The following is a 24,872-nucleotide window of genomic DNA, read 5'->3' on the forward strand; positions in this document are numbered from 1 at the left end:
CAGGGGCTGCAGCCTAGCCGTTGCAGGCGACTCATGGCAGCCCAGCTCCAGGTTGAGCTGTTGTTCAGCATCTTAGCTGTAGAGGGCAGTGTCACTGACCCTAATATGTGGGATCCGAATCGGGGCCCTCTGGTGTCCCAAGCCAGCTCTTAACCATCACGCCACTCGGCCGGCCCCAGCACAGGGGTTCTTAACTCAGGTTCCTTGCATAGGCTCCAGAGACCTCTGAGAACCCGAAACTCTAGGCAAAATTTGGGGTGTAAATGTGCACTTTTCTGCAGAGAGGCTCTATATGTCTCATCTAATTCTCAGAGAGACCCATGGCCCCAGAAAAGACTAGAATCACTGAAAGCAGAAAGAACCCTTAGCTGAGAGTTCCAGTCTCACTTCTGTCCTGTCTCCATGACCCCCTCTGGGCCTCAGTTTTCCCACCTTTGTGGTAAAGGCACTGGACTCAGGGGTCACTTTGGACCCTTCCCACTACACAATTGCTCTTTGAACCCATGACATTATCTGGACTTCTTAGTGCTCATCATCTAATCATTTACAGCCTGACCTGGCCTCTCACCCTAATCAGAGCCAGTAATTCATTCTGGCTGCCTTGGGAATCTCACCTGAGGTGGGTGGGACTGGAGTAGGTGCACTTGGTTGAGTCTATGAACATCTTTAGCTCAGCATAGCTTGGAGGAGAACCTCCCACCTCACCCCTGAGACTCTTCTAGCCTCTCCTGTTGGCTAACTCATTCTCACACGTGGCTTTAACTGCTGGTGATCCATGCTGGACTCGCTGGCTCTCATTCCTGTACCACCTCTCAGCATCTCAGTCCCTCCTGGGAAACTGGCCTATCCCAGCTTTCACTGCTTGAACTCAATACCCTTTATTCCTGAGGGAGAGCTCCGACTTTGGCACCCACTTTAAATCCTTTCTCATTTCCCACCCCCTAATTTCCACATTCTTAATAGAAACCAAATTGAAAACTTGAAAATAGAGAGACTGAGCCTGAAAGGTCATCGCTCCCATTCTTCTTCCCAGAGCTTGACTTCTCCTAGGGTGGAGACCTGCTCTGATCCTCCCCTATCCCAACCCCTGCCAGGTTCATGTTCATCCTCATGATCATGCTGACTGCCTTCCTGTGTGGCCTCAACAACATGTATGTGCCCTACCAGGAGACAGAGCGGCTGGACAAGTATGCCAGGACAGGGGCAGGATGGGCAGGTGGGGGTCTGGGACCGTGCAGCTTGGAGCTTAGTGATCACCTGTTCCTTCCCCCCTCCTCCCTCATCTATTTTACCCAATAATTAATTATCTGGTTTGGTAAACCACTCCTTCACTGATTTACGCTCATTCATTCATTTATTCACTTATTCATTTACTCATGCATTCACTTTTCCCCAAACCTTTTTATTTTGAAAAATGTCAATCCTATGAAAAAGTAAAAAGCACAATGAATATCCATATACCGGTCACCTAGATTCACCAGTTGTTAATGCTCTTTTTTTTTTTTTTTGGCCTAATCTATTGCTCTTTTTATTTTTTCCGGAAACATTTAAAAGCAAGTTGCATGCCTCGTGATACTTCACCCCTAAATAGTTCAGGATGTCTCCTAAGATCATAACCACAAAACCATTATCACACTCAAAAAATTTAATATTGATTCTGCAATATTATCTATACTACACAGCCCTTATTCAAAGTTCCTCAGTTGCCCCAAAAAAAGTCTTTCTAGTTTTTTAAAAACCTGAGATCCAATCTGGGATCATGCATTGCATTTTGTTGTCATTATCTCTTTAGTCTCCTTTAATCTAGAGCACCCCCTCTACCTTTTCTTTGTTTTTCTTGACAAACAAATTTCTGGAAGACTGCAGACCAAGTTATATTGTAGAGAGTATTCCACAGTTGGGATGTACCTATTTCCTTATGACTGGATTCAAGCTAAGCAATTTGGGCAAGAACACAACCTAGTTGATGATGTATACTTTCCATCACTTCACATTGGGAGACATACGATGTTATTTTAGTCCATTGGAGAGGTAGTTAGGAGTATTTAAAGTTTGACAAGCAGAAGTACAACACATCAGATCAGCATTTAGAAAGAACACCTTAAATGCAATGTAGAGGATGGAATAACAAGAGAGAGACTGAGGTTAGAAACCAGTTGCAGAGGTTGTTGGAATAATCAAGGCCTGAACTGGTACTGAGATAAAGGGAATAAGACAGATTTGTGAATGAATACAACAGAAGGGAGAATGTCTGTGAGTGACTCATAGACATGCACTTTCTGCTGAGGGTAGAGAAGAAAGTTCAGGAATGGATTCCCGGAAGAGGTAATAACATTGGAGTTGCTACTACTGTGGCCCAAACCACCATCCTCTCTCACCCAAGCTACAGCAACAGTGTTTTAACTGGTCTCCATTCCTCCACTGTCTCACCCGCTTCCCTTCCATTCTACTCACAGCAGCCAACAGTGATCTCTTCAAATGTAATCAGATGGCACCCCTCTGCTTAGAACTGTTCATAGCTTCCTAATGCTCATAGGCCATGGTAAGGATTTTTGTTTCTCTCTTACAAGGTCCTGCATGACCTGGTTGGTCCCTACTTACTTTTCACAAGCCTCTGTCTCACAAACCTCTCTCTCCTTTGCCCTCCAAAACCAGCTGTGCTAGCCTTCTCTCAGTTCCTCAAATGCTCCCAAGGTCGCTCGCCTTGGGAATGCTCTTCACATCTCTTTCCCTTTCTTTCGCCTGGCTGATTCCCATGAATCCTTAAGGGCTCAGCTTGAATGCTTTTCAAAGAAGCTTTCCCCAGCTCCCAGATTAGGTCATAACATCTCGTGCTGTTTCTTCCACAAATAGCACTTACCACACTTTAAAAATGTTGGTACAATGAGTGTCCACCCTACCTCCCATCCCCACCCTAGAACGAAGGGTCTTTGAAGACAGGGACCATTCTTGTTTTGTTCATGACTATATCCTTAGCACCTATGGCACTACTATGTGCTCAATAAATACTGGTTGCCTGAAAGAATGAAAGCTGGAGTTCAGAAATTGCAAGTGTCTGTATGGGCTTCTGGAAGCAGAATGAATGCATTTGACTGGGTCCTGGAGGACTACATCTAGTTGACACTCAGGCCCCTCTCCCACCCCTCACATCCTACCCTTTGTCCCGACATGCCAATTTCAATGAGACCTTCCAGTTTCTGTTCTGGACCATGTTCGGCATGGAGGAGCACAGTGTGGTAGACATGCCTCAGTTTCTGGTACCTGAATTCGTGGGCCGGGCCCTCTATGGCATCTTTACCATTGTCATGGTCATTGTGCTGCTCAACATGCTCATTGCCATGATCACCAACTCCTTCCAGAAGATTGAGGTGCATGAACTGAGGCCAGCTTAGGCGGGGGGCAGGGAGGAAGGGATAGAGAGGAATAGGACACACGTTGTTGAGACATTCAGGGTCCTGCTCTGCCTCCACTATCATCTTGTTTTGTGACTTGAGGCAAGTTTTCCTGTCTAGGCCTCATTCTCATCTGTAAGACGAAGGTCTTAGTAATGCTATTAGTTTCCAGACACAGGTCTAGTGCTCTCTCCACTTTATGGCTGGGAGGAAGGGTGCATTGTGGAAAAGTAGGTGGGAACATGAGGAGAGGGAAGGAGATGGATAGGTTAGGGTTTGAGGCTGGAGAAATGTCTGGGCAGGAATTGGATGTCAGAAGGATGGAAGAGAGGAAAGGGGAAGACAGGCAGGGGAAATGTGGGTGATGGATAATGACGGAAATAAGAATGGGGAGAAGAAAGTGGTTGGCACACTGAAGAAGAAGAGACGTGAGGGTGGGGGAAAATAAGGCAGACTGAGTGGCCAGGAGGGCTGGGTACCAAAGTGGTCCTTGCAGAGCCCCCTACCTCCTGCCACAGGACGATGCCGATGTGGAATGGACGTTTGCTCGCTCCAAGCTCTACCTGTCCTACTTCCGAGAGGGCCTGACGCTGCCTGTGCCCTTCAACATCCTGCCCTCGCCCAAGGCTGTCTTCTACTTTCTCAGGTGATGACCTCAGAGCTCTCACTCCCAACTCCCAAACACCCAACACCACCACCCCAGCTCCTGCCCCCATTTCCCTAGACCCTGTCCTCTGACTAACCTTTTCCTGCCATCAAAATCTCTCGGGAGAATTTTCCTGTTCATTTGCTGTTGCTGCTCCTGCTCCAAAACCAAGACGCCAGACTATCCCCCAATATTCCCATCTTCGTAAGTACCTCATCTGCTTGGTGTTAGTCCTCCTCGCATTGGGCCTTCACCTGTATTGTCTGTTCCATCCGTTTGTCTGCACACCCCTGGTTTGTCTATCTTTCCAGGTGTGTTCCCCAGAAAGCCTTCCCAGTTCTTACTCTCTCACATGGCATGCCTTTCCCTCTTCCTGGTTCTGGCCATTCCCTAAATTTCCAACCCTGTGCCATCCAGCTTAAACAGAAGTCCATGCCACCTTCTTCTCATGCCACCAATACCCTGTAAGCTCCAGACAAACCTTTTTGCCCTAAACTGGGCCAAGGCATGGTTGAACATTTTTTTAAAAAGAAAGAAAGAAAAAAAAACATGTCAAGAAGCTGAGTAAAAAATGCCCCACAAATTGGGAGTCTCGAAAGCTGACAGAGGCCTGAGAAAGGAGGCCAGGACTCCAACGGGCTCACCTGCCTCTCATTATCTGCTGTCTAACCCAGACTGGCTTGGCATGGGAGCCCCTTCCTAATTCAGACCAGCAGTACTGCCAGGTCTGTAGGGGGTTCTATCTGTTCCCCTTAAAATATGTTACCTGAGGATCTCTCTAAGCCAGGGCCTCCAGGTCAGCTCTTTGAGGCCACAAGCCAACTCTGGAACTCTGAGGTCTCCAGATCCCCAGGTGAAGAATGCCTTTCCTTACCTAGTTGGTCAACAGTTTGTTCAACAAACACTTACACAGCACCCCTATACCGGAAATGAAGATATTCATAATGGTATTCCTTTGGGGTGCTAACTATTTAGAGTAGCAGAAGCAAATGGACTGTAATTATACAGGAAGACAAGCCTATGATAGAAAGAAGCACAGATGAGAGGTCCCAGACCCAGCCTCATGAATCAGAGAGCTTCCCAGAGACCTGGAGGGCAGAAAGGAATCCTGAAGGATAAACAGGAGGTTGATGGGCAGATATGGTGGAGAAGGGAGTTCTAGGCACAGGAAACTGTGTGTAAAAGCATGGAAAAAACACGACACAAGAAACTAAATGCCAAAGGTTCTCAGTTCTTACCACAGCCTGGCTCCAGGCTATCCTGCATGGACACCCCTGTCATCCTCCTGGGTCTCTGACTCCAAATTCTGGAATTACCACCCTTTTCCCCTGGCCACTTCCTGGCCCTGCCCAGGCTGCCTGATACATATTTGCAGACCATGTGTCAGGGCTGCTCCCACCCTAGGGTAAACAGCTTCTTCACCTGAAGTCGTACTCAGTTCTCTGGGCCTGTGCCCAGTCCTAGATGGGCAGTGTCACTGGGGGTCTCCTCAGTCCTCCACTGCACCTCCACTGAGGTTCCACCTTTCTTCCAGCTACCCCACCTCACTAGTCTGCTTTTTTGATGATTTAACCAGGTATCCCCTCCCAGTTATCCTGCATCTTCCAGAAATGGCCTCCAAAAGTTCTTATTCCTTATTTTATACAAGAAAAATGTTTTATAAACTCTAGCTAAAAAGGGTCCATCATTCTCTCATACTTCTGCCTGCCTGCCCCATCTCTGTGAATCCCATCTCTCTTTTTAAAATATTTAACAAAATGCTTTGCTTTTATATTACAAATATATGCTAACTATAAAATATTTAGAAAGAAGATAAAACTAGATAAACTAAAATAATTATTTCCTAAGTAGAGAGCCCAGGGACATACCAAACGGAAGGAGGCATGGTTACCATCTCTGTTTTAAATCGGGAGACATTCAGGCCTGAAGAAGTTGAGTAACTTGCCTACGTTAACATAGCTGCTAAGTGACTGAGCTGGGTTTTCAGCCTACGTCTTCTGAGACCAACCCTTTGCCTACTCTCTCTACCTCTGTTCTCTCCTTTATCTGCCCCATATGCTCTACTTGCCCTCCTGGTACTCTCCTGAGGCTTAAAACTGGCCCCAGGCCCATCATTCTGCATGACGATTTCCATCTTGTATGCATGAGCAGGTCTGTGTGGGTACCTCCCCACACCTCCTAGTTTCCCCTTCCACAGTGTTTGAACAACAGGGTTAACCTGGATTGACTCAACTCAAGAATACCAAGGTTGGATTGGTAGCAGGAGAGAGAGCTCAACTTTGCCCTGCTCAATATTTCTGTCTCTGCCCACTCCCACCTCCACCTCCCAACCCTCACCCCACCACCCAACTCCTGGCCTCCATCCTCTACCTTCCAGGACCACACCAGGGTCTAGGTGTGAGGCCTTCAGGGACAGAAAAGTCTGCACAGACTTGGCCTCCTTCCTTCAGTGCCTGGGGGAGGGAGCAGTGATTAGAGAAAGGCTGGGGTGGAGAATCTCTCTCACCCTCCTGTCTTCCCATCCCAGGCCAATCCTGGGGCAGGGGCAGGGCCTGGGGAGGGAGAGTGTGGATCCTACCGCCTTCGAGTCATCAAGGCCCTGGTACAGCGCTACATAGAGACTGCGCGGAGGGAGTTTGAGGAGACCCGTCGGAAAGGTTAGTTGCTCACCTCCAAGCTTTCCTCATGCCTGTTCCTGGCTCCACTGCAATAAACGTACCACACCGAGTCTCACACCCCTCATCCAGCCTGACGTCAGCTGTGGCCCCATCCTGTCCTGCCCTTGGAAGCCACAGCCTGCACAGTGGCCCCTTGACTCAATTACCCTCTGACCTATCAGACATTTATTCTGCTCATTTCATGTAATCCTTCATTCCTGCCTTCATTTATGTGTCCATTTATTCTCTCATTCACTCCCTTAGTCATTCACTCATTCACCCAACATTTTGCCATGTCCCCTTTGTTCCAGGCCTTGTCTTGGAGGGACTGTGTAGAGCAGGGACACAGAGGAAGCTTTCAGTCTGGTGAGGAAGAGAAACCATCTAACTAGGCAGACAGCACTTAGCTAACAGAGACATTAACTGCAGTGGGACCCAAATGAGAGAAAGGCCTATCATTTTGAGAGGTTCGTGGGAAGGCAGAAAAAATAGAGCACCAGGAGGAAGAGGAGGTGGAATTTGAATTGGGCACTGAGGATGGCTATGAGCTGGACAGGTGAAGATGAGGAAGAGGGCTAACAGGGCAGATGTACAAACCTCCATCCGCTAAACACTTTCCCATCCCTGGGGTTCCTGATCCCTTCCCTGGCCCACAAAACTTTCCTTTTTTGTGTCTTCTAAACTCACCACCAACGGCCTACTCAGATTCATCTGCCCCAGACTCGACCTGCCGCCTGATCTGATCCCTCCCCTCCCCCCACCCTGCCGCAGCCCAAAAGCCAGTTTCTCACTTCCTCCACTTCTCCTCCCTCAGGAATCCCAGGCATAATGTCCCCTGGGGTTCTGATGGGGGTAGAAGTGGCACAGGGAAGGTTCATCTTCTGAGAGATCTCCCATCAATAATCCCCCCAACCCTCCCGCAGACCTGGGCAACAGACTGACAGAGCTGACCAAGACTGTCTCTCGACTGCAAAGTGAAGTAGCCGATGTGAGACTGACTCTGGCGGAGGGGACACCCCGGCCCCCCTGCGGTGCCAGCATCCTCAGTTGCTACATCACTCGAGTACGCAACAGCTTCCAGAACCTGGGGCCCCCCATCCCTGAGACCCCAGAGCTGACAGTGCCAGGGATTGTGGGGACCCAAGTGGCTTCAGAAACAGGGCTTCAGGACCCTGGAGGGGCTGGGACTCCAGCTTCCAGTGAGCCTGGCCCTTCCTCTCCAGCTCATGTGCTAGTGCATAGGGAGCAGGAGTCAGAGGGGGCTGGGGACCTGCCCCAGGCGGAAGGTTTGGAAACCAAGGGGGGGTCCTGAGACAGTGAGAGGGTCCCTTCTTCTGTTGCTGAGCAGAGTAACCTAGAAGGTGGGGGGTCACTTAGTAGGAGCCTAGGCTGCTTTGCTTACCTCAATAAAGTTTCTGGTCAGGATGTCAGATGCCTCCAGAGTGTGTGAGAACCTCCGTCTCTTGATGTTTTCAGATCCCTTCTCTCCCTCCCTTCCTCCCCTGAAATGGACCCTTGTGGGAGCAGAGCACAGAGAAATGGCTTGCTCTGGGGTCCCAAGTATCTTGGGCTTAGGATCCTACCTTGAGTTCCTTCAAATCTTTGTAGAAAGCATTCTGGACTGGGAGGCAGGGTCCTTGGTTTCAGGACTAACGCTCTGAACTTGAGCAAGTTGCTTCCTTCCTTGGCTTTGCATTCCTCATGTGACGAATGGGCAGAGGAAGCCATCTGTGCCCTTCCTGCCTTCACGGTTGTTGTGAGGAACCTCTGGCTGTTAAAGCTTCTGGGTTTGCAAATTACAGTGTGTGACAGGGGTCGACACAAGAGACCATGTCTAGGAGTGATCAAGAAGTCATTCTTTTTAATCCCTCAGTCCTGTAAGGCCAGAGCAGGGCCAATGATCCTGTCTTATGGAATAAACCAATCATGTAATTTGATGTCTCCACACTGTAACACTATTTAATCAAGTGGCCATCACAGTACTACCCTTACGTGTCCCCGGGAGTCCCCAACACATAGTAGGGCTCCCTCCACCCTTCCATGGCCTCAGATTCCCCCACATCCTGGTTGGGGCGATGGCTGCTAAGGCTGGGTCTGAAACCACGTTCCTGCGTCTCAAGGCTGCTCGAAGCTCTCCTTCATATGAAGGTCACCAGTTCCTGGGACTCCTAAGTGGCAGACATTGGACTTTCAGGGCCCAGCTCCTGAGAGCTGGAATCCCCCAGGGGCCAAGAGCAGGGTCTTCCAGGAGAGCAGAGGGAAGGCCCCCTTGGAGAGTGAGTCTGGCTGCCCCCCTGCTGGAGAGAGAAGAAAAGAAAGTGAGGGGCCAGCTGGACTAGGAGGAGCAAAGCAGCCAAGGGAGAGGGCAAGAGGGTGACTCACGTGGTGCGGACACACATCCCCGACTCTTCTCCCCTGCAATAGACAGCACAGTGAGACCTCCATGTAGACAGACTCTCATACCCCAAGCTCCCCTTCCCACCAGGCTCTAGCACTGGCGTTCCCCTTCTCAATCCATCTTTCCCTTCCCCTAAATGCAAACTTCTGACTTTCTTTCCTCCTCCTATGGCCAGGAAATCTTCCCAGATTGCCTATCCATCCCTGCTCCCACCCCAGCCCCAGGCACTCCTGCGTTCTGTCCCTGCCTCAGCACAGATATGTCCTGTGGATCTTGTTAAGGCTGGGGCCTCCAGAGATCTGAAGCAGCACTCCTGTCACTTTCCTCTGCTTGCTGACCTTCTAAACCAGGTTCTTTTGGTGTATTAGACTCTATAGCAGATGGAGCCTTTCGAGGACATTTACAGAATCATTTGAAAATATTCACAGATCTGGAATACACTGATAGGGCCTTCTAAGAGCTGGCAGGACCTGAGTCACAGAGAACAATAACTTCAGCTGACTTCCAGCCCTCAACTTCCCCATTAGCCACATGGGTCTCCTGAAGGCCCTGGGGGTTGTGCAGGGACATCCTGGCTTATTTCACCCTCCCTGCCAGTCCTCCTTTCCTCATGCAGAGCTCACCACCCAGGTAGGCGCAGTTAAAGTGGCTGCAGGTCTGATTATAGCTCCAGAGAGTCACTTGGCTCCGGGCTCCATCCTGGGAGAACCTGGTGACCAAGAAGACTTCATGGGGAGGGATCAGCACCTCACGCTCCTCAGGAAAGACAGACAGGGCCTGGATAGGGGCCCCAAAGCAAGTCCTTAGGGAGAAGAAGGTAGCATTACCAAATCTGTGGGCCACTGCCTTATCCAGGGAGCTGGAGGCAAACTGGCCCAAGCGGACAGAGTCCCCCAGCCTCTTGGGTTCAAAGCGAAGGGTGCCTATGCCTCGGAACACCACCTCTCCAGGTCCCCTGCTGCAGCCCTTGCTCCGCTGCAGCAGCTGCAAGGCCTGGGTCAGGTAGAAATGCAGGGCCTTGAAGGGGAAGTGCCTCATGTAGGACTCCCGGGAGCCACCGCCTGTCCGCACCGCCTGGTTCAGCTCCATGTACAAGGTATTAGATGAGTTGGTGTAAACCATGACAGCAATTCCATGCTGGGATTTGAAGCCAGGGGGCAGAGTGAGCCCTCGTTGCTTGTGCTCCCAGGCCTCCTGGGCTGCCTCCCAGGACTCGCGCAGCAGGGCATGGCGGGCCATCTCCTCCTTCAGCAGAGAGGCTGCCTTCTCCTCCATCTCCTCCGTGCAGCCCACATAGGCATCATCGAAAGTATCTGGAGCCAGGCCCAGGGGCAGGATGGGAACAGCCTGAGCCTATGGAGGTAAGAAAGAGAAGGGCCACACAGGAAAGGGTAGAAGTTCAGAGTACTGAACAGAGGTCCTGGTAGATCAGTTCAGAAACACAGAATCTCATTTCTACGCCCAAATAGCCACTGTATACAATTTGACAAGAGCCCAAGGGCTTAAATAACACAGGCATTGGAATTAGACAGACACGGGTTCAGATCCTGACTTTACCACCTACTGGCTGCGGGGTCTTGGGCAAGTCTCAATTCTTTTGGGCTTCAGGTTCTCCACCTGTAAATTGATACTTCCAACTCCACAGGGCTATTGTGACGATAGCATATAGGTATTCACTTCTGTACAACCTAAACGGGGTCATCTTGTCATCACAGAGGTTTCTGTACTCGGTGGGAAGTGGGCTAGCTGGCTTTGAAGCTCTGTTCTGGCTCTAAGATTCAGTGTGCAGGTGATATACAAATGTGCCGCCAGTATCCAATTAGCTGACTGCTCCCATCCTCAGACTCTCTTTCCCTCCCGTGAAGTTGCTCAACCACCACACCAAATCATTGTCAGCTCTGAGGCCCCCTCCTGCTTTAGAAGCCCTTATCCCCACCCCTGGAGCTGGGCGTGGGGAGGAGCCCAGGTCTGGGAGCGGATGCAAGAGGACAGTGCAGTGCTTTGCTCAGCCTGAGCCTGTGGTGGCAGATGGGAAGTGAGGATGAGGACGTTGGAGGCAGTTCCTAGGGAAGGATACCTGACGGAAGGAGGGCCACTGGAGAACCAGTGGGTGGAGATGTGAGTTCTGGAGTGGGAGTGAGGACCTGGGGATCCCTGCGAGGAGGGAGTTTGTTGAGAGGAAGAGGATTAAGAGGAGTGGGGTCCTACAGAACAGTACCTGGGAAAGATTTCTGAGGAGTCAGCCCCCCCAGTCCACTTCCTCAGGGTCTACCTCTCAAGTTTTCCTTTTGTGACAGGGGCTGGTACCCCCAGTTACCTGCCAGAGGGTGTGGAGGCTGAGGCAGCTGAAGGCGAGCAGCAGAACTGCCAGCATCATCTCTGAGGGAGACAGGAGAGAGAGGTCCGGATGGATGCCTGTGGGACCGGTGGCCGTGTAGTCTCGGCTTCAATGGGATGGGGAAAGGGACCTCGCACCCCTTCTCTGGTGTGAAGAAGATGGTCCAGGATCCCGGCCCCAGGCGGGGGTGTGAACAGGACCAAGGGCGGGCCTAGGGGAGTGAGGGAAGCCTTGGGTATTACCACCAGCAGCCCCCTCCTCCGTTGCCCCCCCTTCCCACCGCCCCAGCATAAGCTCTACCTCCAGGTCTCCGCTTCCCTGACCCTGACTCCCGGATGCCACCAAGCTCAGCGCTTTCTACCCGGAGAATTTTTTGCGATGATTAGGGTAGAGCCATTACTTGGCTCTACTTGGAGAGGGAAGGGGCCCGGGGCCGGAGACCCACCTGGAGATCGTGGAGGCCGAGAACGGGAAGGGGTGGTTTGGCCGGCGGGGGGCTACTGTCTGGGAGGGCACAGTGCTGTTCCCGGAATCCAGCCGATAAGCAAAGTCCCACGGCTAACTATAGCCCCCGAAGCGGTAACTCGACACCTCTCTTCCTCAACAACAGACACGGGTGGAGGGAGTGGGAGTGGCGAGGAAGGGGCTGAGCGGTGTGACTCCCCAACCCAAGGACTGTGAGTTCTTTCTCCAGGACACTTTCTGGCTCCAGGCAAGCCTAGGGTTGGGGGATGGAGCTAACGAGACTTGGCCTCTCCCTTGGGGGGCCCTGACACGGCCTTGCCAGGTCCCCAGACAACTAAGCCGCCGGCAGCCCCGCGAGGGTCCCGCCCACCAAGAGGTCACCACTTGGGCAGTCGCTGATTTGCATGCAATTTGCATATGGCCCACACGTTGTGTCTCGTGGCACCCAGCATCTGAGCAGCACCCCCTCTTTCTCTTTAGCCGGCTTCCCTGTCAGTAAGGTTAGATGAGATGCAGAGCTCTCTGTCTCAGATCTTCAGGGTCCAGCCCCCTCCCAAACCCTGACTCCCTGGACTTTTCAGACTCAGGTGACACAGTGTTTATAAACACTGACTGGCCTTTTCCCTTGCCTCCTGTGGGCCTGTCTATAAATAACCTGGCTCTGAGATTTGGATGTCCAATCAGAAGTAATGGGAGAAGGGGCCGCTGAAGAATCAGTAAGCAGTTCTGGGAAGAGCTTTCTGCCGGCCTGAACCACTGGGGGTGGGAGGGGTATGCACCCCACAGGGGCTAGATGAGTTAGGGGTCCTGACTGTCAGGATTTAAGAGATGCTGCCAGCTTCCTGCTGGGGCTGAGGTGGGCAGGGAGGTTAGACAGACTTACCCCAGGCTTCTATCCTGGTCTGGCTCATTAATTTAGCCTCATGCCTGTTCCGGATCTCCTCAGACTGCCAGCCAAATAATTTCTTTCACCTAGAATCCTGCTTTCTCAAAAAAAGCCTTCCTATAGACCAAAAAAGGAAGACAAACTGTGTGTCTGGGCTTGGGGTGGGTACAAGGTGGATAGAGTGGCATCCCAAAAAACCATAGTGCTTTTCAGGCTAACAGCTTCAAGGCAGTTTCATCTGCCCCCTTTGAAAGAGACTGGCCACCCCAAGGTCCCTAGATTAGAAAATCAGGAACCACTCTACCATTCACCATTACTGTGAAAAGCAACTTCTTGCCTGCATAGCCTGCATGCCTGAAGGGACTTGAGCGTTTATAGTTGCAGGCACAGAAGATACCATCTGAGACAGCGAGGCCTGCTGGGACAATCCTGGGACCAGATCTACTAGGATGATGCTTTGTCTTCTCTCCATCCTCTGGCTTTAGGGCATTGCTTTTCCCATCCCAAGACCTGGAACCCCAAGAAAGGCCCCAAAAGACAGTAAAATCTAGTCATTATATAGGGGTCCTGAGGGAGGCAGAAAGTCCTCCAAGATCACACAGCAAAGTAGTGCTGGAGCTGGGACCCGGACCCGGCTCCTTAATCTGGGCATCTCTCCTTGCATCTTAGGTGAGGCTCTGTGCTCACACGAAAACAAACAAAAACAAAAACAAACAAAAAACAAATGTAAGGAGATATTCTCTGAGATATTCTCAGGGGTGCTGAGCACAGGACCAATCCACTGGGGGAGGCGGCTGTTCCAGCCTGGATCCTCCGCGCCTCAGCCCACCTTCTCTCTGGCTCCAGGGATTCCCTTTTTTATGGGAAGAGCACTGGCCCAGGGCAGGCTGGGCAGAGGCTAGTGTTCCCGAGCCTTGAGGAGACATCCAGAAATAGATGGGGGAGTGTCACATTTCTGAGCAGCTGTGTGGGGGGAGGTACAATATAAAGGAGAAGCCTGCCCTCCCCTCCCCCAGTGGCCATGCAGGAGACCAACACCAGCTTCCCAGCCTTGGAGAAAGCCTAGGTAAGGGCCACACCATCCTCCTCCAGGGTACCGGGCAGGGTAAAAGTTTTCTTTAGGGGAAATTTCGGGTATTGATGGTGGAGTTTTAAGCGTCATTAGGAAAACTTTCAGGGAATCTTTTATCTTACTCTGTTTTATCTGTTTCTCAAGTTTCTGGAGGATGGAAGTCCCAAGGTCAGGGTGCTAGAATGGTTGGGTGAGGGCTCCCTTCCTGGATCCCAGCCCGTACCTTCTCACTGTATCCTCACATGGCAGAAGGTTAGGAAGCTCTGTTGGGTCTCTTTTATTAGAACACGCTCCACCCTCATGAACTAATCACCTCCTAAAGGCCCCACTCTCTAATACCATCACACCTAGCATTAGGATTCCAACATATACATTTTAGGAGAAACACAAACATTCAGAGCATAGCACCTTTGACAGAGAGGTGGGAGGCCATTGGAAAATATGGGGGCTCCTGGGGAGAGATCTGGAGTCACGTCCCCAGGAGGGGATGCTCAGCGAGGGCCTGGATGAGGAGAACGGACGAGCAGTGTCCTGAGTAGGTGAGGACGGAAGGGCAGCTCGGATATGAAAGGGCATTGCCCGGTGCCTCTACTTCGACTCCTAGACCTTCCTCATCACTCTGTCCCCCACCCCACTCCCCTCAAACACTAGTCATCTACCTGCTTGCAATGGTCTACATTGTTAGCTGCACCCAGAAAACCTCTCAGACCCTCAGCAAACATTCTGGGAGGCCTCATCTGGGCCTGGCCTTGGGCTGAGCTCTGGGGACACAGAATGGGTCATACCTGGTCCCTGCCTTCAAGGAACTCACAGGCCAGGAAGGCAGACAGACGCATAAGGGCAGCACAGTATGATTAAGACCGTGACAGAGGAATCGCAGGGTGATATAGGAGCTCAGAGGAGTCAGAGGGCTTCCTAGAGGAGGTGACCCCTGAGCTAAGCCTGGATAGCAGGAGAAGGGCATCCCCAGCAGATGGCAGAGCCACAGGGAGGGGAATAAGGGAGCCCTCCTCTGGAACTCTGCACTGTAGAAGTCGAGCAGGGGTAGTGGGGCATGTGGTTGAAGAGGTCGTGGAGGACCGGGTCACAGAGGGCCTCAAATGCCAGCATGAAGAGGTTAGATTCTGTCCTGAGGGACTCTGGCTTTGCTTGGGTCATGTGTCCGTCCATGTGCCAGGCACAATGACCAGAGCATTAGAGCACCCAGTTTGGGGTCACGTGTTCCCTCCATGGGGGTGCAAAGAGTGGGGGAAAGCCCCATATGAACCCATGGACTGGATTCTCCACGAGAAAGAGATGATATATTATAGAAGCTCAGACTTCTTGGGTGGATTCCAAGACAAGAGTTCAAATAGCTTTTTGCTGCCACATACTCTGCCCATTAGAATTCCATCCTGGTATCAGGGAGCAGTGTCTTGTGCTTTACACCCCACTGTGATGTATACTATATACTCTGCAATTCTATATACTCTGTACCTCCTCTGGTTAGCTCTTCATTTAAACCCCACTCCTGGTACACATGTGTTTCCATTAGCCTCTCTTGGTTCCTTTTATAACACACATCACATGTTACTTGAAATTACTCACTCCAGCTCCATGTCCACCTCAAAAAAACTTAAAGAAGAGGGATGTGGGTTTTGCTGTTGATGCTGCTATTCACAATTTTATCCTCAGTGCCTAACACATTACAGATGCTCAAGAATGTTTTGTTGAATAACTGAGTAAGCAAGTTTTGAGGAAAAGAAGATAACAAGTTCAGTTTGGGACATGTTGAATCTGATAAAAACTGCTGTTAACCCCATTGCCCAGGGAAGCTTACGCCTCAATTTAAATTGTACAATGGCAATTATAGGATCTTAGATTTGGAGACTCACAAAATTATACACACATAAAATCCCAGTGTCTTAGAGTCAACAAACTATCAAAACTTAGACTTCCCCAAGAGGGATTACGGAGCAGGGATACTTAACCTAAGTGAGACTGGGACAGAGGCATAAGCACCTGAAATTTGTGTAATGTTTGTGTGAAGGGGCAGATGTCCGCTTTCTGAGGAGAGGTTTCAGCTTTCATCAGGTTCCCAACGATAAACAACCACTGACTATATTACCATTTGTGTAAAAGAAGGAAAACAGAAATACCTGTGAATTTGCTTGTATATGCATCTCTCTGGAAAGATACACAAAAAATGGGAACATTGTTGCCTCTGGGGAGATGAAGTTGGGGTTGGGGAATTAGTGAGAGAAAGATGTTTCACTATTTGTCTTTTGGACTATTGAAATTTTGAACAATGGAAATGTACCACCTTTTAGAAAATTAAGTTAAAACTTTAAAGTATTAAAAATTAAAGTTATGATTGATCCTATTAGTGAAAAGATATGTAAATTAAAAGTAGATACCACTTATGCCCACCAGTCACATGAAAATTAAAGAGATTAATGATATCCAGTGTTGGCAAAGATGTGGAGAAAAGCACACTCCCATTCATTGTTGGTGGGAGGCAATTTGGCAGTGCCTATCAAAATAAAAAATGTTCATATCCTTAAAATAGTATTATTTTGATCTTTTGTATAAAAATATACACACAAGTAGACAACTATTTATATACATGGATGTTCATTGCAGTATTATGAGTAATATAAAAAACTTAGAAAAAAAACTTGTGTCCATTAATAAAGAAATGATTAAGTTATGATTTAACTATATGTACTATGACATACCATGCTGCCATTATAATAAACAAGGTATATATGTCTGTGCGACATGGAATGAAGTCTATGATATATTGTTTCCTGAAAAGAAAGGTTATAGAATATGTGTAAGCATGTTCCCTTTTTCTTTTTGAATAAAATAATCAAAAAATGAAAACAGGCTGTATACAGAAAACTGTGTATGTCTATTTAGACATATTAAATATATGTATAAAACTATGTATGTACATTTAAATATTATACTGTTTGTATCTGCATAGAAAAAGGTCCTGAAGGATGGATGGGTGCCATGGTCACAGGCCACCCCCGTCCCTACTGGCAGGCATGGGTAAGAGTGAGCAGGGGGGTGCAGCGGGACAGAAAGAAGAAAGGAAACTTGGGCTCTGTGTTTCACTCATGCACTTTTTTGCTCACAACAAGCATGCATTCCTTTGTGATAAAATAAACAGAAAAGAAACAGCAGCTCTGACTTAGAAACTGTGTGTTCCAATCCTGACCCAAAGCTGGGACACTTTCTCCTTGGTGCTGCTTCAGGCCCCAGTGTGCCCACCCACAGGGTATAGGAGGCTGTGGTTCCCTCCTACTTCCCCGGGGGAAGCAGGTTCCCTGTGTCCTCGCCTCCTCCGAATCCCTCTTCCCTGACTGCCTGGGAGTCCACATCTGTCCCTGCCCTGGAAGCAGTTGGGGGCTCGGGGAAGAGGGCTCAGCTTGCTTCAGGACTGGACGGAGAAGGGAAGACCTCTGGCTCTCCAAGCCCTGCTTTCAGCCTGTCCCTGGAGTCCTGCTGTGGCCCCAGCGGCTGACCACTCCTGGATCTGCCCTGTTGCAGCCTCACGTTCTCCATGAGGGGCAGCTGAGATCTCTCACCATGTCAGTCTTTCCAACAATCCCACACTGCAAGCTGTGCCGCGCTAGACAAAATGTCTCTTACTCTTTACATCCTAAGAGCTCCTATCTCCAATACCTTTGCTTTTCTCATTCCTGCTATCCCAAACTCCTTTCCCACCCAAAACTCCAATCTTTTCTCTCCCAGTCTCCACTGATTGAAGCCTTATGCTCCTATTCATCCTACAAGACCCTGTTCACATGTCACCTCTGCCAGGAAATCTCTCATGTTGCTCTCTCTTTCTTCTGAGCCTCCATTTCTATGTTGTGACTCTGTGCCAAGCACTCGGAGTGGCACAGACTAGGTGTCAATAAATGTTTATTAAACTGTATAGATTAACATTCTCATTTTCCAGATGAGAAAACTGAGACCCAAAGAGAGACAGTAACTTACCCAGGGTCACCTCCACCATGCAGACTTCTGCCATGATGTCTCTGCTGTTTGTGTCCATGAGCCTCATGGAAGCACTTCAGGTATGGTCATCCCCTGCTGTCCCCATGCCAGCAGGGAGCTGAGCTGTCAGCTTCTCTGAACTCTGGAAGGAGGAGCAGAGGGAGGAGAGAATGTCTTATGCTTCCCTTGGGGTTCACTGAGGGGACAGCCTCAACCCCCCGGTCTCTGGGTATTGGCAGTTAATAGTTCCCAACCCCCCTTCCTCTCCAGGTGTGTTTGGGGCCTTTACAGTGTCTTTCTCAGCTCAGTGGAGGGGAAAGCTGGATAGGCTCCCATTCTTGGAGGACCCATCCTCTCGGTCTTTTCTGCTCCCTCTCCCTCAGGCCCAGAGCCACCCCATCACACGACGAGAACTTTTCTCTCAAGAAAGGCCCCTGGACATGGCCCCAGCCTCCTTTGATGACCAGTACACTGGCTGTGCAGCAGCCATGACAGCTGCTCTCCCAGATCTCAATCGCACGGAGTTCCAGGCCAACAAAGTGTATGCTGATGGGTGGGTGCTGGCAAGCAGCCAATGGCAGGAGCGCCAAGCCTGGGGGTCAGTGTGGGGCCTTAGCCCCACCCGGCTGCCCCCGCTGCCCCCCGGCTTCCGAAATGAGCACGGGGTAGCCATCCTGGCCTACACAGCCAACACACCCCTGCACAAGGAGTTCAACGCAGCTGTGCGCGAGGCAGGCCGCACCCGAACCCACTACCTCCACCACTTCTCCTTCAAGACGCTCCATTTTCTGCTGACCGAGGCCCTGCAGCTGCTGAGCAAGGCCCAGCGTTCGCCCCAGTGCCACCAGGTGTTCCGAGGGGTGCATGGCCTGCGCTTCCGGCCAGCAGGGCCCGGGGCCACTGTCCGGCTGGGAGGCTTTGCCTCCGCGTCCCTGCAGAATGTTGCAGCCCAGCAGTTTGGTGAGGAAACCTTCTTTGGCATCTGGACCTGTCTCGGGACCCCCATCAAGGGCTACTCCTTCTTTCCTGGGGAGGAGGAAGTGCTGATACCCCCCTTTGAGACCTTCCAGGTAATCAACACCAGCAGACCAGCCCAGGGCCCCTCCCGCATCTACCTCCGGGCCCTGGGCAAGCAAAGCACGTACAACTGCGAGTACATCAAAGGTGAGCGTGGCATGTGCAGGTCAGCACCTGTGCAGAAGAGGGGCTTCCCACCCGATTTTCAGGGGATACATACAGAAACATTAAAACAAACCAATAGTGAAAGGGATGCAGCCCTGTCCTTTCACCCCTCCACCCTTTCATCTAAGGCAGCAGTTCTCAACCTTCCTAATGCCGCGACCTCTTAATACAGTTCCTCATGTTGTAGTGACCCCCAACCATAAAATTATTTTCGTTGCTACTCTATAACTGTAATTTTGCTACTGTTATGAATCGTAATGTAAATATCTTTTTGTTTTCCGATGGTCTTAGGCGACCCCTGTGAAAGGGTCATTCGACCCCCAAAGGGGTCGTGACCCACAGGTTGAGAACCGCTGCTCTAAGGGGAGACAAAACCTTTGACGTAGGACGCTTCTTGTCCCTGGTGGTGTCTGAGCCAGAGCTGGCCCCTTGCCTGCTGGGAGGCTGAAGAAGGTTTCCTGACCAAAGCAGGAGTCTTTGGCCATTTGAGGGCCAAAAAGCCCTGGTGAGGCTTTTCTGGCTGGAAGCTGAAAGGAAATTAATTTCAAGCCACAGTACTAACACTCAGACAGTTGTTGCCAGAAATGAGAAGAGCCCAACTTCAGTTTCTGAGAGGAGTGTGTTTATTTGACTGAACAGAAATCCTGTGCTGTCATGTGTGGGCGTGGGAGCAGGGGTGGGGGTGGCAAGACGGCAGGTGGGTGCTGTGCCTCCAAGTTCCAGTTCAGGCTGTGGCTGGTCTCGGATACTCTTCCTGTCCATTCCCCCAGGAATGGCCAGAGGAGGAATCGTGAAGACGGGCCCAGTTTCCTAATCTCTGACAGGGCCGTGGGCTGCTGGTCCTGGCTAAGTGATTCCCAGGGGCTGGTGAGGCCTGGTTTTCATAGTTAGAGGCAGGTATTGACTGGAACTGGGGACCGCATCCAACGTAGGAGAAGGGCCAGTGTGACTTCAGATCCCATTCTGGACAGCATTACAAGTGTGCATGAGTTGACAGAAGGCGAGGAAGACGTGCAAAGAACATAAACTAGCTCCTCCTTGGCTGGGACAGGTGTGGAGAGGGAGAGGTGGCTGTGACGGGGAGGTGAAGTTACACGGCCAAGGGAGCAGGAGGAGGGCCTGGAACAGGCCCTGGCTTTGAAGGCTGGCTTCCTTCTGGCCCCACTGCTCGTGGATTAAGTCACATCTAGGCAAGGAAGGTCTCACCACAAGGAAGCAGAATTGGGGAAAATGTACCAGCTTTTACTAGAGCAAGTAGGGGAGGGCCCCCAGGGCCTTTTCCCATCCTGAGAGCTATTGACTCTTTGATTCTTTACTGTTTCTTCCCTACAGACAAGCAGTGCAAGTCTGGGCCCTGCCGTCTGGATAACTCAGGTAAGAGCTACAGGCATCTGTGACAGGGGATCCTTTCTGGGATGAGAAGGCTGCCCTGGGATTGGACCCATTACCCAGATGTCCACCTTATAAGGAAAACAACCCTCTTTTAATAATAAAAGTAAACCCTCTAAAGCAGACACATGTGAGGGTTGCTAACCTTCCCCAAGGGGTGTATTTCTATGTATGGGGTGGTAGTTGGGTGAACTGACACACCTTCCCCCCAGTCTGGGGCTGACTGTCCCTCCCAGGAGACAGCTGATCAGGCCCAGAGAGATCCAGGTTGCACAGGGGTGACAGAGGGGAGGGCTGCTTCCACAGAGTCCTCCCCGGGGCCTTGTCTTCCTTCAGCGGCAAAAACTTCTGCCTCTGTTATTGCCCTTAGAGCTCCCTCAGACCACCTTCCAAGGCAGAGGCCAGACCTCAGGTACTGGAGACCTGGGTTCTAGTCCAGGCTCTGTCTTAACTTTCTCTGTGACCAACCATTGACTCTCTGGGCCTCAGTTTCCTTATCTGTATAAGCCAATTGGACTAGATGAACGCCAGATCACTTGCAGCCATAACTTCTTTTTCCTTGAACGTCTGCTGTGCCAGGGCCTACCTGAACCAGCACTTCTCTAGGTGGGAACAGGCTACTCCCAGGGAAGAAGCTGCAGCCGCCCCGCCCCTGTGGTCCTTCCTCTGGCCCTCTGGGCTCTGTGAACAGTGGGCAAGGAGCAGCCCAGCCTCCACCGTGTTCCCCCCATTCTTCACGACATGGCGCCACTATGGTGTGTCATAGTTCCAGGAACACCGTGCCATGAATCCTCACCATGGCCTAGTGGTGGAGGCACTGTCATCACCCCTATTCTACAGATGAGAGAACCAAGGCACAGAGAAATTAAACAACCAACCCTACACCGCACAGCTGGTAAAGGGCCTGGCCCTAGACCAAACTCTGAACCACCACACCAGGCCGGCCCCCACCTGCCTAGACACCATCTCATGTTATGCTTAGTGAACAATAATCTTTTAGAAGGAGGCAGAACAGGAAGTGTTTATTCTACTATATAGTAAAGCGAGACGCAGAGACAGAAGTGACTTGCCTGAGGTGACAGAGTTAGTGGCAGAGCCAGGGTGAGAAGTCAGGTCTCCAGCCTCCAACCCACCTCTTTGAGCTCTGATAATGAACTTTCAAGCACTGGAAAAGTTTAAGATCCCTGCCACCCCCCGGCCCACCAGCACCTTTCCTACCAGGGTTTGGGCAGAGGAGCCAAGGTCAGCATATTAGATCCCTTTCAGATCTCTACCCGTGTTTCAGCCCACCCTGCAATGCCTCATTTGTATCCACAGGAAGCAGAGGGATAGATCTAATAACCTCTGGAAGGGGTACTGGGGCTCTCCTGGTTTCTTCATCTTTGTCTACTTTTCTCCCTAAATTCTTGCTCTTTATTTCTGTCTCCCATCGCACTGTGCGCATCAGTCTTTCCAGCTCACTCTGCTTGTTTCTCTTCGTCCTGTTTCTTCTTCTTTTTTTAAAGATTTTATTGAGGAATTGAAGCAGGGGAACAGTGTTGGGGAATTGGGGAAGGGGACAAGCCAAGTTGTTGTTCTTCAATCTTAGTTGCAGGTGGGCGTAGCCACCATTCCACACTGGAATCGAACCAGCAGCCTTGTTAAGAGCACGTGCCCTATCCACTGAGCCATCCGGGCTGCAGCTCAGCTCAAGGTGCCAAGTTCAGTCTTAGTTGCGGGCGGGCGTAGCCCACTATCAAACAGGCAACCTTGTTGTTACACCAGCTGAGCCATCCTGCCGCCTGTTGGCAACTCAGCAACAGCTCAGCTCAGCCGCAGTGTCACTGGCCCATGTGGGAATCGAACCGGCGGCCCTGTTGCTCAGAGCTCATGCTCTTAAGCCAACTCTTAACCAACTGAGCCACTCGGCCGACCCCGTTTCTTCTTTGTGTACCTCACTTCACCCCTAAATCTGTCTCTCCGCCTCTGTTTCCCTACAGCCATGGGTCAGGACCCCCTTTCTGCAGCCTGGTACCTTCCATTGCTGCTCTGGTTCCTTGTCGGCGGAGCCTTTACAGAGAGTCCAGGACTCCTCTGATCATCAGACCTTGAAGAGCCCTGCCTGCCACCTCTGCCCAGCACGAGGATGTCAGCCATGTGTATGCTTTAAGTGTCAAGATCCATGGAAACTCCATCTGCCGGGAACTCTGGGACCTTCTCTGACAGCTGCCAGGCCTGCTGGTGGAGAAATAGAATTCTGGAACCTAGCTCAGGGCTCTAGAAGTGAGACACTGAAGAGAGGTATGGAAACTGCAGGACAAGCAACAACTCACTTGGAGGTAGAAGAGTAAACTAGTTTGGAGGTGGGGGAGTGACTGAGGAGAAAAGCACTTGGCCATGGTACTTGATGGTGTGACTCAAATGCCTCACAGGTGCATCTGGAAAGCTCCTATTCACTTCTCCAGGAAGCCTTCTCTGACCTCCCCCACCCTGCTGGGTTAGGGCCCTGCCTTTGTGCTCCCACAGGTCCTGCGGTCTTCTCTACACCACGTGTCCATGTCTGTCACCCATGTCAGACTGTGAGCTTCCTGGAGGCAGGGACTGGGTCAGAGGTACAGAGGTGGTGCCAGGAAATGTGTGAAGGTCAAAAAGGAACAAATACCTTGTGAATGGCTGGTCCTCGCACTGCCCCTACCTTGGTCACTTTCAAGCTCCCTGAAGTTCAGTGTGTGGGAATGGGGTGGACCGGAGTTAACCCCAGAGGGAATACAGCAGCAGAATGGCAGAGAGCGTTAGGTCCTCTGCCAGGGTTGACTCTCAGTCATTTTGTCAGCCAAGATGTAATTTCTGTTCTGATCCATGAGTCCTAAGGTTTCTGTTTCTAGAGAGACAAACCTGGATCCCCGTCTCCCACCACCATGGGCCCCAAGGGTAAGACAGGACACTGAGGAGGTGCCAGGCACACACTTACTTTATAATGAGTTGGGGCTTTAGGGCCAAATTCCTGTGTGGCCTCCTGCTCTGGAAACTAGACCATGAATCTGAATCCCTAACCCCCTTCCTTAAGCCCCTAGGCAGGGATGGGTAAGACCAAGTCTCTGTAACAGCAGCTGCCGAGGAAGGAAAAGGAGGCAGGAAATGTGGCAGTTCTGTTTCTCATATTGTAACTTGCACTCTCCCCACTGAAAGCTCTAGCATTCAGTATTGAAGTTCAGTTCTGTCCCTCTAGGACTACACTTTGATCTTGACTCTTCTTAGAGTTCCTTCTCTGTAGGAACTAGGGCCGTGGCAAGCTCTGAATTTCCCTTAGAGGTTAGGGTACGTAGACAACAAGTGCTCCCTCATGGTTTGTGAAGTCAGCAGTGTGGATCCCAGCAGGGATCAGTAGAGACAATAGGGAGAGAGTGGGCAGCCTATCCGAAGGCCAACAAGCACCTGGCCCTCCCATCCCTGTTTGGGGGTGCTGTAGCCGCAGCAGACTCCTAGGACTCACAGGGCCTGCATCAGCACCAGGAGGCTCATGACCACGGCCATGGAGAAGAAGATACCCAGGAAGAAACGGTCCATCACACGGGCCAGGCGCTTCCAGTCCTCATGTCGGCGCTGGGCAGCCCGGTGGCTGCGGAAGGTGTTGGCAATGGTGGCTACGTGGTGCAGTAGGGATTCCTGATGGCACAGACACCGGGGCTCATGGCAAGGACCTGCTGGGGGGCCAGCCCCTCCCTCGGGAAGCTGGGGACTGGGAGGTGACTTGGGTGATCTAGACTGCCCACAGGGCTCTCCTCGTTCCCGTACACACAAGCCCCGTGCCAGGTGTCCCAGCAAAAACGCCCGAGCCCAGGCTGGCACCGGATGGGCACTGGGACCACAGTAATGCAGGTTCATGACAAGGATGGTGAGCGCCGTGGAAAAGGTGACCATGGTCATGGTGGCCATGTAGTACTTCCCTGAAAGAGAGAGAATGAGCTGGGACCCAAAACAAGAATTCAGGGGGCCTGAGCCTCCCAGCCGCCTCAGCACCAACAGGAATACGCTCACCCACCATGAGGTTCTCAGGACCTGCCAAGGCCAGTGGATGAGAGGAAGGTCTTCCCAGTCTGCATTCCTACAAGGGGGTTCTTAGAAGCTCCCTGCTCCCTGCTGGAGGCTACACTTACCCACAACCCAAGAAAGTCACCCTCTCAAATGGTATGGCCATGACCTGGGGCAAGTGATAACAACAGAACCTATTTCGTAGGTCTGGGGGATGCTTCTCTGAGTTAATAAACAAGTGCTTAGGAGAGTGCCTGGCACAGAGTGAGCCCTCAATATATTTTGTCTGTTATTACAACCCTGGGGACATCAATCTTCCTCCATCAAGTCCTTGAGAAAAGAACTGACTCCTTCCTCCGCCCCTTCCAGCGAGGGGACCATGTCCTCCCTAGAAGGGGCCTACTCCTTTCCCTCAATCTTGGAATGAGGCATGCTCCCAGGACGCCCCC

The 24,872-nt window shown here is 51.0% G+C and overlaps 4 protein-coding genes across 11 annotated transcripts in view; 2 read left to right on the forward strand and 2 right to left on the reverse strand.

Moving 5' to 3' along the window:
- XNDC1N (XRCC1 N-terminal domain containing 1, N-terminal like) overlaps nucleotides 1-8,007 on the forward strand; it is a 38,723-nt gene extending 30,716 nt beyond the window's left edge. Inside the window, 6 exon segments of the mRNA XM_019625578.1 lie at nucleotides 1,095-1,181; nucleotides 3,170-3,368; nucleotides 3,911-4,038; nucleotides 4,165-4,229; nucleotides 6,555-6,695; nucleotides 7,619-8,007. Of these exon segments, the coding sequence (XP_019481123.1) occupies nucleotides 1,095-1,181; nucleotides 3,170-3,368; nucleotides 3,911-4,038; nucleotides 4,165-4,229; nucleotides 6,555-6,695; nucleotides 7,619-8,007 (1,009 nt within the window).
- A 627-nt stretch (nucleotides 8,008-8,634) lies between these two features.
- Nucleotides 8,635-17,911, reverse strand: ART5 (ADP-ribosyltransferase 5). Of its 7 annotated transcripts, XM_019625571.1 has the most exons (6): nucleotides 11,877-12,218; nucleotides 11,569-11,642; nucleotides 11,411-11,472; nucleotides 9,717-10,446; nucleotides 9,078-9,110; nucleotides 8,635-8,992 (listed from the first exon to the last, which is right to left on the reverse strand). In XM_019625571.1, the coding sequence occupies exons 3-6, from the start codon at nucleotides 11,468-11,470 to the stop codon at nucleotides 8,886-8,888; spliced, it is 930 nt and encodes a 309-aa protein (XP_019481116.1). In that variant the 5' UTR covers nucleotides 11,471-11,472; nucleotides 11,569-11,642; nucleotides 11,877-12,218; the 3' UTR covers nucleotides 8,635-8,885. The 7 variants fall into 7 exon arrangements, with proteins under 7 accessions (XP_019481116.1, XP_019481119.1, XP_019481118.1 ...); XM_019625574.1 differs by lacking the exons at nucleotides 11,569-11,642; nucleotides 11,877-12,218 and adding an exon at nucleotides 17,842-17,911 and having other exon boundaries at nucleotides 8,635-8,989; nucleotides 9,921-10,446; XM_019625573.1 differs by lacking the exons at nucleotides 11,569-11,642; nucleotides 11,877-12,218 and adding an exon at nucleotides 17,842-17,908 and having other exon boundaries at nucleotides 9,921-10,446.
- On the forward strand, nucleotides 13,785-22,607 carry ART1 (ADP-ribosyltransferase 1). Of its 2 annotated transcripts, XM_019625576.1 has the most exons (6): nucleotides 13,806-13,848; nucleotides 16,823-16,890; nucleotides 17,804-17,921; nucleotides 18,225-19,005; nucleotides 20,356-20,397; nucleotides 22,392-22,607. In XM_019625576.1, the coding sequence occupies exons 3-6, from the start codon at nucleotides 17,859-17,861 to the stop codon at nucleotides 22,487-22,489; spliced, it is 984 nt and encodes a 327-aa protein (XP_019481121.1). In that variant the 5' UTR covers nucleotides 13,806-13,848; nucleotides 16,823-16,890; nucleotides 17,804-17,858; the 3' UTR covers nucleotides 22,490-22,607. The 2 variants fall into 2 exon arrangements, with proteins under 2 accessions (XP_019481120.1, XP_019481121.1); XM_019625575.1 differs by lacking the exon at nucleotides 16,823-16,890 and having other exon boundaries at nucleotides 13,785-13,848.
- Nucleotides 22,608-23,855: 1,248 nt separating this feature from the next.
- The window catches only part of CHRNA10 (cholinergic receptor nicotinic alpha 10 subunit), an 8,907-nt gene continuing 7,890 nt past the window's right edge, over nucleotides 23,856-24,872 (reverse strand). Inside the window, exon 5 of the mRNA XM_019625579.1 lies at nucleotides 23,856-24,350. Coding sequence (XP_019481124.1) covers nucleotides 23,881-24,350 — 470 coding nt within the window. The 3' untranslated portion in view covers nucleotides 23,856-23,880. The remainder of the gene's footprint in view (nucleotides 24,351-24,872) is intronic.

Source organism: Hipposideros armiger, unplaced genomic scaffold (genome assembly GCF_001890085.2).
Source record: "Hipposideros armiger isolate ML-2016 unplaced genomic scaffold, ASM189008v1 scaffold_635, whole genome shotgun sequence".
NCBI lineage: Eukaryota > Metazoa > Chordata > Mammalia > Chiroptera > Hipposideridae > Hipposideros > Hipposideros armiger.